We start from the raw sequence: 13,048 nt of genomic DNA, 5'->3' as shown, positions 1-13,048 counted from the left end.
GACAGATGCTGTCTTCCAGGGTGGACATTCATCTCCTCAAGAAAGTTAGCCAGCTGACCTGGAGGTCGATAGATGAAACTAACATTTTGTGGGTTGCATTAGAGTGATATCATGAAATTTAAAGGAAGTATTGTTACATATTGAGGAGAGTTGTGAAAATGTCCAAATATATTTGCTGCTATTGCATTAAGTGAAAAAAGCTTGACATGCCTTCCAATTTAGCACAACAAAGCTAGTATACATGACTACCAAAGTCAAATGAGATCCTCTGAAAAACCAGACAATGTTGCTTTTTTCCTGCTAAAATGTATTTTTTTTTTAAACATCTGACAATTGAAAAGCTTTCAGCAAAAGTAAGACTGAACTAAACTCAGCAAAAAAAGAAACTTCCCTTTTTTAGGACACTGTATTTTAAAGATAATTTTGTAAAAATCCAAATAACTTTACAGATCTTTATTGTAAAAGGTTTAAACAATGTTTTCCATTCTTATTCAATGAACCACAAACAATTAATGAACATGCACCTGTGGAACGGTCGTTAAGACACTAACAGCTTACAGACAGTAGGCAATTAAAGTCACAGTTATAAAAACTTAGGACACTAAAGAGACCTTTCTACTGACTCTGAAAAACACCAAAAGTAAGACGCCCAGGGTCCCTGCTCATCTGCGTGAATGTGCATTAGGCATGCTGCATGGAGGCATGAGGACTGCAGATGTGGCCAGGGCAATAAATTGCAATGTCCGTACTGTGAGACACCTAAGACAGCACAACAGGGAGACAGGAAGGACAGCTGATCGTCATCACAGTGGCAGACCACGTGTAACAACACCGGCACAGGATCGGAACATCCGAATATCACACCTGCGGGACAGGTACAGGATAGCAACAACAACTGCCCAAGTTACACCAGGAACGCACAATCCCTCCATCAGTGCTCAGACTGTCCACAATAGGCTGAGAGAGGCTGGACTGAGGGCTTGTAGGCCTGTTGTAAGGCAGGTCCTTACCAGACATCACCGGTAACAACGTCACCTATGGGCACAAACCCACTTTCGCTGGACCAGACAGGACTGGCAAAAAGTGCTCTTCACTAATGAGACGTGGTTTTGTCTCACCAGGGGTGATGTTCGGATTCGCGTTTATCATCGAAGGAATGAGCGTTACACCGAGGCCTGTACACTAGAGCGGAATCAGTTTGGAGGTGGAGGGTCCGTCATGGTCTGGGGTGGAGTGTTACAGCATCATCGGACTGAGCTTGTTGTCATTGCAGGCAATCTCAACGCTGTGCTTTACAGGGAAGATATCTTGCTCCCTCATGTGGTACCCTTCCTGCAGGCTCATCTTGACATGACCCTGCAGCATGACAATGCCACCAGCCATACTGCTCGTTCTGCGCATGATTTCCTGCAAGACAGGAATGTCAGTGTTCTGCCATGGCCAGCGAAGAGCCCGGATCTCAGTCCCACTGAGCATGTCTAGGACCTGTTGGATCAGAGGGTGAGGGCTAGGGCCATTCCCCCAGAAATGTCCAGGAACTTCCAAGTGCGTTGGTGGAAGAGTGGGGTAACATCTCACAGCAAGAACTGGAAAATCTGGTGCAGTCCATGAGGAGGAGATGCACTGCAGTACTTAATGCAGCTGGTGGCCACACCAGATACTGACTGTTACTTTTGATTTTGACCCCCCCTTTGTTCAGGGACACATTATTCAATTTTTGTAAGTCACATGTCTGTGAAACTTGTTCAGTTTATGTCTTAGTTGTTGAAACTTTTTATGTTCGTACAAATATTTACACTTAAGTTTGCTGAAAATAAAAGGAGTTGAAAGTGAGAGGACATTTCTTTTTTTGCTGAGTTTATTTAGTTATTGTCCCACTGTTTAGTGATATTCAGTTGTGTTAGATATTGGAGTTTAGCAGTGTATGGTGCAATAACAGACAGAAATGTTAAACCAATACAAAAAAGTTTTGTATTTATGTCATTTGGGGGTATTTTGTGATATTTTACAAAGGGTTTAATAATTTTTTTTGTTCAATTATGCACTTTTTAAAATGTATTCAGAATGAATGTGTAATTTGCACACACCACCTCCCCCTCCCTCCAACCACCGTACAGCAGCATTCACTGGTGGTGATTGGCCCAAAACAACCACGGTGGTAAAAACAAATTGCCATCACCTACTGATTATGTAAATTAAAGTTACGCCTGAAAATCGTTGCTAGTGTGAAGCAGGCTTAACTGCCATGTTTGAAGGAATTAACATGAGAATGACAGAATGAACATTTAACACATCAAAGATCACATATAAACAGTTACTTAATGTGTGTTGCTGTCTGCCATTAAATTGTGTTTCACTTGTTTTTCTCATATCACCTTATTCTGTCCTGAAAAAGTTTGTGACCGTTGAATATGTGGGTCAACTAAGGCTGGGTGATATGTAATAAAAGTCACTAAACTGACATTTCGCTTATGAGAAAGTAGTTCACATAACATATTCATGAGCTTTTTTATTCAACATCATGTTTTTAGGTTGAAATGTACACATATGCAAAAGGGAAAGTATAATGTATGTCTTAGGTCCTGTAAAAGGTCACCAATTCAACCAAATTTGCAACCATTTTAATTACTTTTTGGGCTAAACCAGTACATTTATTATGGTCCTGCGGTGTAACAAATTAAGTTTTAAAAGCACAAATATTCCATGTATTCTCAATTATGAGGTCGTACAAAGCGCATATATAAATTTTATGGATTATTTAGAAACATTTAAGTTTTCAAAGAATTAATTGTCACACCACATGTTATTTACCCATGTACCCAAATTTCATGTTATCTACTCATGTTCATTTTAGATCTGATGGAGCTGAAAGAGGAAAGTCAAGACCTGAATGAAGTGGAGGAGAAACATCAGTATCAGAAACCTGATAATTTAAAATCTGAAGAACAATATTTTAATTGCTCACAATCTGGAAAGAATTTCTCACAAAAAAGAAGTCAAAGAACAAGAGCCATAAATTCTCTCACCTGCCCTCAGTGTGGAAAGGAGTACACTCGTAAAAGAGGTCTTCAGATTCACATAAAAACTCACACAGGAGTGAAACCTTTCACCTGCCCTCAGTGTGGAAAGTGTTACACTCGTAAAATAGACCTTCAGGTTCACATAAGAACTCACACAGGAGAGAAGCCTTTCACATGTGATCATTGTGGGAAGAGTTTCACAGTGAAAGGGAACCTTAATAGACACATAAGGATTCACACTGGAGAGAGAAATTATGTATGCCATCAGTGTGGAAAGAGTTTCACACAGAAAGGACACCTTAAGGATCACATGAGTATTCACACTGGAGAGAAGCCTTTTAAATGTCATCAGTGTGGAAAGAATTTCACACAGAAAGGACACCTTAAGGATCACTTGAATATTCACACTGGAGAGAAGCCTTTCACATGTCATCAGTGTGGGAAGAGTTTCAAACAGAAAGGACACCTTAAGGATCACATGAGAATTCACACTGGAGAGAAGCCTTTCACATGTCATCAGTGTGGGAAGAGTTACAAACTTCGAAGAGACCTAAAAATTCATATGAAAATTCATTCTGGAGTAAAATAACACTAGTGTTCTGAGTGTGACAAGAGGTTTGTCGACATAAGTAATTGAAAAAATCAACTAAACATTCACTCTGGAGAAAGGCCATTTAATTGCTAGTTGGTGGTTGAATTGATCACCTTAAAGGTGAAGTATGTAGTTTCTGGAATCACAAAGCATGTTTTCAAGGAATTTTCCTTACACCTCTTAAGGTCGGTTTATACTTCTGCATCAAACCTAAACCATAGGCTCCAGTTAGTGACCTTCGCAAAAGGTTAAATAATTATACATTTCATAAACAAATAAAACCAATGTATTAAATGTATTTATTTAATTATTTGAGCATTAAAAATAAGTTCATAAAAGTATGTTAACATGTTGAGAAATTATTCACTATACATGTCTACCTTGCAGAGAAAAAAGAAACAAGGCATTAACTGTATGCTTGTTCTTGACTCGCTTAATAATAAATACATATTTTGGAATACTTTTGAGTGCTGAAAAAAAGTGCACCGATCGAAATCAGCCGATTTTCGTCTTAAATCTATGATCGGCCGATCGTGCCTAAATTCAGGGCCAATCTTTTTTTTGTCAGCACACAAGGAATCACACATACACACTGGTCCTCTAATGAATGAGCGCTTGCTCAGCCCTTAAAGCATGACAGAGTGGCCTTTGGAGGGTGAGTTGGTGGCAATTCTATGCATTCGCAAATGTAAAATTTCAGATATGCTGTAATTTAGATGAATATGCCGGTTTGTTTTAAAATGTGTAAGAACATGTGTATGAATATTAAGCTGCCTACATGTGTATGAATATTAAGCTGCCAGTTATTCTGAGTTATTCTGACTCACTGCACTGTGAGCACAGAGAGGATTAAGCGACTGCAAACGGGCATAAAAACGAATTAAACAACAATTAAACATGCAAATACAAATCTGAGTATATGTGATGTAACGTGCGTCGTGACAATCAGACGTGTGGAGCGATAGAGACTGTTTGAGCGATCATGGGTGCTATTAGCTTCTCCCCCTTCAACATGAGCGCTCTCGGTGTCAATCAAACATGCATGCTCTCCAGGTGCTCTCAATATCTCATCAGTCACTCATCCCAGAGCTATTCCCAATTTAATTGAGGATTTCAATTTAAATCAGACTGATCTTGGTCACAAAGCCACTAATAACAGATAAAGTTTACATACACTTAAGTCATTTTTTAACCACTCCACAGATTTAATATTAGCAAACTATAGTTATGGCAAGTCTTTTAGGACATTTACTTTGTGCATAACATGAGTAATTATTCCAACAATTGTTTACAGACAGATTGATGCACTTTTAACTGACTATATCACAATTCCAGTTGGTCAGAAGTTTACATACACTAAGTTAACTGTGCCTTTAGGCAGCTTGGAAAATTCCAGAAAATGATGTCAAGCCTTTAGACAATTAGCCAATTAGCTTCTGATGGGAGGTGTACTGAATTGAAGGTGTACCTGTGGATGTATTTTAAGGCCTACCTTCAAACTCAGTGCCTCTTTGCTTGACAACATGGGAAAATCAAAAGAAATCAGCCAAGACCTAAAAAAATTATGGACCTCCACAAGTCTGATTCATCCTTGGGAGCTATTTCCAAATGCCTTAAGGTACCACGTTCATCTGTACAAACGATAGTATGTAAGTATAAACACCATGTGTCCATGCAGCCATCATACCGCTCAGGAAGGAGACGCATTCTGTCTCCTAGAGATGAAAATAGTTTGGTGCGAAAAGTGCAAATCAGTCCCAGAACAACAGCAAAGGACCTTGAGGAGATGCTGGAGGAAACAGGTAGACAAGTATCTATATCCACAGTAAAACTAATCCTATATCAATATAATCTGAAAGGCTGCTCAGCAAGGAAGAAGCCACTGCTCCATAACCACCATAAAAAAGCCAGACTACAGGTTACAAGTGCCCATGAAGAGAAATGTCCTCTGGTGTAATGAAACAAAAATGTAACTGTTTGGCCATAATGACTAGCATTATGTTTGGAGGATAAAGGATTAGGCTTGCAAGCCGAAGAACACCATCCCAACCGTGAAGCATGGAGGTGGCAGCATCATGTTGTGGGGGTGCTTTGCTGCAGGAGGGACTGGTGCACTTCACAAAATAAATGGCATCATGAGGAAGAAAAATGATGTGGATATATTAAAGCAACATCTCAAGACATCAGCCAGGAAGTTAAAGCTTAGTCGCAAATGGGTCTTCCAAATGGACAATGACCACAAGCATACCTCCAAAGTTGTGGCAAAATGGCTTAAGGACAACAAAGTCAAGGTATTGTAGTGGCCATCACAAAGCCCTGACCTCAATCCTATTGAACATTTTTGAGCAGAACTGAAAAAGCGTGTGCAAGCAAGGAGGCCTACAAAACTGACCCAGTTACACCAGTTCTATCTGGTGGAATGGGAGAAATTCCACCAACTTATTGTGAGAAGTTTGTGGAAGGCTACCCAAAATGTTTGACCCAAGTTAAACAATTTAAAGGCAATGCTACCAAATACTAACAAAGTGTATGTAAACTTCTGACCCACTGGTAATGTTATGAAAAAAATAAAAGCTGAAATCAATCATTCTCTCTACTATTATTCTGATATTTCACATTCTTAAAATAAAATAGTGATCCTAACTGACCTAAGACAGGGAATGTTTTCTACAATTAAATGTCAGGAATTGTGAAAAACCGAGTTTAAATGTATTTGGCTGAGGTGTATGTAAACTTCTGACTTCAGCTGTAAACTGTTAACCTTAAATAATGGCACTGCGTCTTCATGCATTTGCTTAATAATTGGTGATTTGTGTTACAACAAGACGCCAAAGGCAATAAACAAATCATAAGTACTAATGATTCTTAACAGGAGCAGTTTTGGAGCTTGTAATAGACAACTTTCTTATTTTTGAACGTATCTCTGCTGTGTGTGATGCCCTCATGGTTTTTACTGGTTGCCAGTACTCAATGACCTTTGATATTGACAACAGAACTATTCATAACTGTTTTCAGTACAAATAAATGTTAGCAATTCACAATTAATGTAATTTTACTGTGTGGGGCATAAACATAACTGCAGAATATAACTTGCAATAGTGTGGCTAAAAATCGATATCGGTATCGGCCGATCATAATGTAAAAAAAGTCGGTGGTCGTATCACCCTCAAATTTCCTGATCGGTGCATCACTATTATTTTATATGTTTGACCAACACAATATGAGTGTAGTTTTAAAACTTAGAAGCTGCACTTAATGCATAAAGGCAATATAATAAACTCCGAACTGGTGCTTTTAATTTGCTGACAAATTAGAAGTGTTCTGTTTTCATAACTTATAAAATATGATTATTCACTGTACATCAAACTGTTAAACATATGGTCAAAACATAGCACAGGTCGGAAAGGTTGAATACAACAAACCAAATTTACCAAATATATATTAAGTAAAAGTCCAGAGAAAAAAAGCTGTAAAAGTGTCTTATTCACTATAGAGTGTATAAGTTGTAAACAGATGTCTTTTTGTCACATTTTACATTTGTAACTTCATGAAACGGAATATAAATACAGCACAAAAACCCAGAGTGACAGGACCATGATATTTCCCCCCCCCCCCATGAATCTGAGGAAGGACCCGAATGTAGAGTATAAAACAAAAATATTTTTATTAACACAAAAGAAACAAAACAAACATAAACTACCCCATAGGGGAAAACACAAAGTCCAGCACAGGAAGCCCACTGAAGCTGGGCTGGGGCAGACGAACTGGAAACAGGACTGACCAGAACCGACAGGACCGAACAGGGAAAAACCAGACTGACATGAAGCACAAAACAAGACGAACTGGCACTGGACAGTACACACAAGGAGACTAAAATAGGGAGATAAATCAAACAGGTTAACCAGTGGCAGGTGAAACAAATGAACTAATAATTAGCAGACAAGGAGGTAGGCATTGACGCAAGAGTGAGAGACGTGCAGCAAAACGGAGACAAAACAAAACCACATGCTTTCACAAGACACAAACACCCGAATAGCACAAGCGCACATCGCCGAGGCAATATGTGCTCATGCCAACCGACAGAAGACAAGAGAATGCAAGGCAATGTCAACAAAGCAATGCCATGCATTCTCACACTAGACAAAGCCTGAGCGTACATCGCGAGGCAAACAGACCCAAACGATTGATGATTGAGTGCATGCTGCCAAGATGACATAAGCGCAATGCACTCACACCAATAAAAGACAAGACATGGAGCATGAGTGTCAGGATCCTGACACTAAAACCAAAACCGAACCCAACAGGGAAATCAGGACCCAGACACCATGCTCCGGGCATGAAACAAGACCGACTGAAGAGCGCACAGCAGGGAAACCACAACTGAAGCTGCGTGCTCACACAAAGACAGAAAACAAAACACAAGATAGACATAGAACAATGATGTCACAATCCTGTCACACAAAAACCCAGACTGACAGAGTAACAGGGCCTGACACTCCATGTAAGAATAAAGATCTGAATTTATGTTGTCTTAAACCTGTGCTGGTTTTGATCGTAATGTCTGCTGAGTGCTGTTCTCACTTCATTCTTAGAAGTTTGAACAAAACATCCTAATGTTTTTGCAGATTTGCAAACTGTTCTATCGTCTTCACATTTCACACTTTTGTCCCGTGATTGATATTCAGCAAAGCACCCCAAAACTCTTGTTTTCATCTCTACTCATACTGTGATGTTCAGCCAGTTGTGAGAGTGTTTTGAAAGTAGCTCGTGACCCCCTCCCGTCCTCCCCCTTCCTTTCCCCATAACGCCCACATTTTTACATTTGTTCACGCCTTTATTTAGTCTGAGGTGTGAATAATTGGTGAAGAACTAGGGGGGTGGGGGCCTGGGTGGCTCAGTGGTAAAAGATGCTGTCTACCACCCCTGGAGTTCGCTAGTTCGAATCCCAGGGCATGCCGAGTGACTCCAGCCAGGTCTCCTAAGCAACCAAATTGGCCCGGTTGCTAGGGAGGGTAGAGTCACATGGGGTAACCTCCTCGTGGTCGCTATAATGTGGTTTGTTCTCGGTGGGGCGCGTGGTGAGTTGAGTGCGGATGCCGCGGTGGATGGCGAGAAGCCTCCACACGTGCTATGTCTCCGTGGCAACGCGCTCGACAAGCCACGTGATAAGATGCGCGGGTTGATGGTCTCAGACGTGGAGGCAACTGGGATTCATCCTCCGCAACCCGGATTGAGGCGAATCACTACGTGACCACGAGGACTTAAAAAAAAAAAAAAAAAACACACTGGGAATTGGGCATTCCAAATTGGGTGAAAAAGGAAAAAAAAAAAAAACCTAGTGGGGTTTCATGACACTTTTAGGTGAATACATGGTGGTGCATTCACATTATCTAGGTCTGTTAAAGCTGAAGTATGTAATTCTTGCGCCATTAGCTTCATTGAATGAATTGCAAAAATAATCATTGTTTTCAAAACAGCTTTCCGAATACGCCCCTCATCTGCTGTTGTTCAAACAGTTGGATATTCCCATCCCCAACTCACACTATTGGTTGTGTAACATTGTTAACAAGCGGGTCTCTTAAAACAAAAACAGGAATTTTTGTAGCGCCACAGAGACACAGTGATTACAGTTTTTAAGAAAATTAACATATGAATGGTTTACTTATAGTTGTCTCTGCATATTAAGCTGGGATAGAAGAAAGTATTTTAACACTAAAAAAGATGTTACATACTTCAGCTTTAACGCAATTATACTGGACTTACAGTAATGTAAAGCTCAAATGGTTTTTTTTTAATTTTTTTTATTTATTTTATTTTATTCTGTATTCGTCAAATACTGGCAGCTACTGTTATCAAAGTAATGACAGTACAGTTCTGGCAGCCGGACTGTAAAGTACTGTATGTTACTGGCAGTAAAGAAGCTTTTTTACAGCTCTGTCACTTTTTCTGTTTTAGTTAATTTCAGTATAATACTGGTTTAATACAGCTGCAAACTGTAATTGTACAGTTCTTTAAAGTACACCCTGTATTTTCAGATGCTGCTCCTAACTGTATTTTAGTACAGTAATCTCTTGTATATTTACACATTTACTGTAATAGTGTGGTGTTCACAGCATACACTGCAAGAAATTACTTTATCTAATTGCTGGTGTATTTAATTTGAAAGTTATCTAAAGGTTAGAATATTGTTGCTTACAATATTTTCAAAACTTTATTTTAACAATATAGCATTCTTTGAACATTGATTTGTATTGTTCCAAGAACAAGAACATATCCAGTTTTATTTGCTGTTATTAAAAGGTATTTGAATACATCATGACATATACAAATATGTGTAAACACTATGGCTACATACTAAACATGGATACAAATATAAAAATCGAGCATGATATAATGCATATTTAATAATCTATAAAATATTACTAATGTAAATATCAACGGGAACTTCCATGTCATAAACGCACACACACACTGTTGTGGACTCAGGCTGTCTGTGGGGCAGGGGCGAAAAAAATAAAAAGGGCACCAACTGCATGTGGTGGGGCACCAGCGTGCAGAAATTCATGATGCATTTATGGTGAAACAGTTCTAAACCCTGGTTAAGATTAAATTTGTTTTATTATGTATAACTACTAGGGTTGCCACGGTGTACACTGTTACCGGTTTTACTTGGTACAAGGGACAACACCGGTGTGAAATCTGATACTGGTGGAAACATTATGAATGGAACTTCCAATATCAATACAATAGCCTAACGAATAGAATAAGTTAAATAAAGAATAGTTGCCTAATGAAGAGTTTGCGACCCATGATAAATGAACCTAAATAACGCACTGAAAGACAGATGTTCTTTACCAACTTATCAAATTACACAGGCAGCGAAGTATGCTGGGGACACTATACTGTAAAAAGGTACAGTCCTTCAGATGAGACGTTAAACTGAGGTCCTGATTCTCTGTGGTCATTAAAAATCCCAGGACACTTCTCGAGAAGAGTAGGGGTGTATCTCCGGTGTCCTGGCCAAATTCTCCCCATTGGCCTTAATCAATCATGGCTTCCTAATAATTCCCATCCATTAATTGGCTGTATCACTCTACTCTCTCCTCTCCACCAATAGCTGATGTGTGGTGAGCGTACTGGCTCACTATGGCTGCCATCGCATCATCCAGGTGGATGCTGCACACTGGTGGTGGTTGAGGAGAGTCCCCTTGTTCACTGTGTAAAGTGCTTTGAGTGTAGTGTCAGAAAAGCGCTATATAAATGTAACGTTCATATGCACACTGACAGAAGACTTTCTGTTTAATTGCAGGTAACGCATGTTTGGTAACTGTAAGACGCCTTGGATTCGGAATGACACAAGAAATGCTGTTAGACACAGACACGCTTGAAGAAACACACTTTATTATATTTTTAAGAACATGACAGAAAAGCCGTCTATGCGCATGTATGACATGCTGTTTGTTCGGAGGCGTGCAGTCTCGTGGAACACATGTAAAAGTTTCTCACATTTTCTTTGTTTCAGTGTTCTGAATTTTTTTTGCAAGAATAGTATTGTCTATGAGAATACTTCAAATGACCTCAGACATCTCAGCTCAGGAGGTGTTTTGAGTTCAGTTCGCTTTATTTCCACAGACTGCAGCCTATACATCTGTGATTAAAATGTAAAATAATACAAAAACACGTTCACCTCAAACCATGATTTATATTTCAGTGATTATTATTATCATTATAATTATTATGTTTACATTTAAAATCGTTTTTAGATCTTAATTTGTTTTAATAATTTTCCGCAGTTGTCACAGACAGATATTTGCGAGACGGTAAATGAAAGGTGGTTATACTGTACATGTTTTTATGTACCACTTTGTTATTTTAATTGCTTTTTCATTTCGTTTGAGTTTATCGTTTTTTAAATAAATTCATACAATATTCTATGCAAAATCACTAAAGCAAGAATATTCACAGATCCCTCATATGTATATATGTATGTGTGTGTATATATATATATATATATATATATATTGTGAACAAATTGTGAAAATATATTGTGACCAGTCGAAAATGCATGGATGAAGTAGATTAGTTTCCAAAGAGATGTTGCCCTTCACAACTGTTGAAAAGCCATCTTTCTAAAAGCTAAACAACAAGTTTTAATTGCACTTCAGTTTTTTCAGTTTAATTTGAATTTTTAGTTAAAATCAATAAAAAAAATAAAGTTCAAAGTTTGAAATTAAGCTGCCTTGCTTTATTGTGTAGGCTTTACTCTAATCCTGCTTAACGAAAATTACCCCATATCACCTAGTGTCCAACCAGCAGTAATACCAGTGTTCATCAGTTTGAACAGGAACACGGCACCGGTGTGAAAATTATGATACTGTGGCAAGTCTAATAACTTCTACACCTCTGTAATAAAAACACACAAGGAACTATTAACTATTTAACCATTTATTACACACACAAACACACACACGTTTGTGCAGCTATCCTTATGAGGACTCTCCATAGACATAATTATTTTTATACTATACGAACTATAGATTCTGTCCCCTACACCTAAACCTAACCCTCACAAAAAAAACGTTCTACATTTTTACATAAAAAAATAAATAAAAAAAGATTTTTTTTTTAAGTGATTTGAATTATAGGCACACTAGAAATATCCTCATAAACAACATTTATAGCATATTACCCTTGTAATTACCAGTTTGTAACCTAAAAAATGTCCTCGTAAACCACCCATACCTGCCCACACACACACAAGTGATGTCACTGAGAATGAGCTGTATATTGAGGAGCTTAGTCAGGGTAGGGAGATAGTCAGGGTGGTGGAAATAGAGTAGAATTTTTATTTTGGCCATGTGTTTGTAAATAGCAATGACCTCGTTTGGTTCAGCTGGGATGTCCCTCTTAATGGATAGCAGCAGAAGATCTGAGAGCTTGCCTTCCCCACATCTGTTTCTGAGCTGGGTCTTGATCAGCTTCAGTTTAGAGAATGACCGCTCTACTGAAGCAGTTGTCACTGGCAATGTGGCATATATTTTGAGGAGCTTAGTCAGGGTAGGGAAAACTGTGTCCACATCGTTGACTTTAAGGCACCTTAGAATTTTCTAGCATGTAGGGCAGCCTACATGGCACTGCATCATATCATCTCCATTGGAAGGGCACCCACTAGGACACTTAATCCCATTTCCTCACACATAGGGGCACCCATGAGGGCACTGCATCACAATTTCTCCACTGGAAGGGCACCCATTAGTGCACTTCATCACATTATCTCCAATGGAAGGGCACCCAGAGGGAATTTCATCACTTTTTTTATTTTTTATTTTTTGCACATAGGGGCACCTTGGAGGGCACTTTACCACATTTCCTCACACATAGGGGCACCCTAGAGGGCACTGCATCACAATCTTTCCATTGGAAGGCCGCCCATTAG

The 13,048-nt window shown here is 38.9% G+C and overlaps 1 protein-coding gene across 2 annotated transcripts in view; it reads left to right on the top strand.

The window, feature by feature from the left end:
- Positions 1 to 13,048, top strand: part of LOC127442936 (gastrula zinc finger protein XlCGF8.2DB-like) — a 426,143-nt gene that overhangs the window by 20,448 nt on the left and 392,647 nt on the right. The window contains exon 3 of one of the 2 annotated variants that reach the window (XM_051701341.1): positions 2,855 to 11,264. The exons of the other annotated variant lie outside the window; for it this stretch is intronic. Within the exon in view, the coding sequence (XP_051557301.1) occupies positions 2,855 to 3,609 (755 nt within the window). The 3' untranslated portion in view covers positions 3,610 to 11,264. Of the gene's footprint in view, positions 1 to 2,854; positions 11,265 to 13,048 lie in introns of those variants that run through there. 2 annotated transcript variants of the gene reach the window in all.

This window comes from Myxocyprinus asiaticus, chromosome 6 (genome assembly GCF_019703515.2).
Source record: "Myxocyprinus asiaticus isolate MX2 ecotype Aquarium Trade chromosome 6, UBuf_Myxa_2, whole genome shotgun sequence".
In the NCBI taxonomy this organism is placed as follows: domain Eukaryota; kingdom Metazoa; phylum Chordata; class Actinopteri; order Cypriniformes; family Catostomidae; genus Myxocyprinus; species Myxocyprinus asiaticus.
The sequence above is the reverse complement of the archived record's forward strand: the minus strand, read 5'-3'. Positions and strand labels throughout refer to the sequence as shown.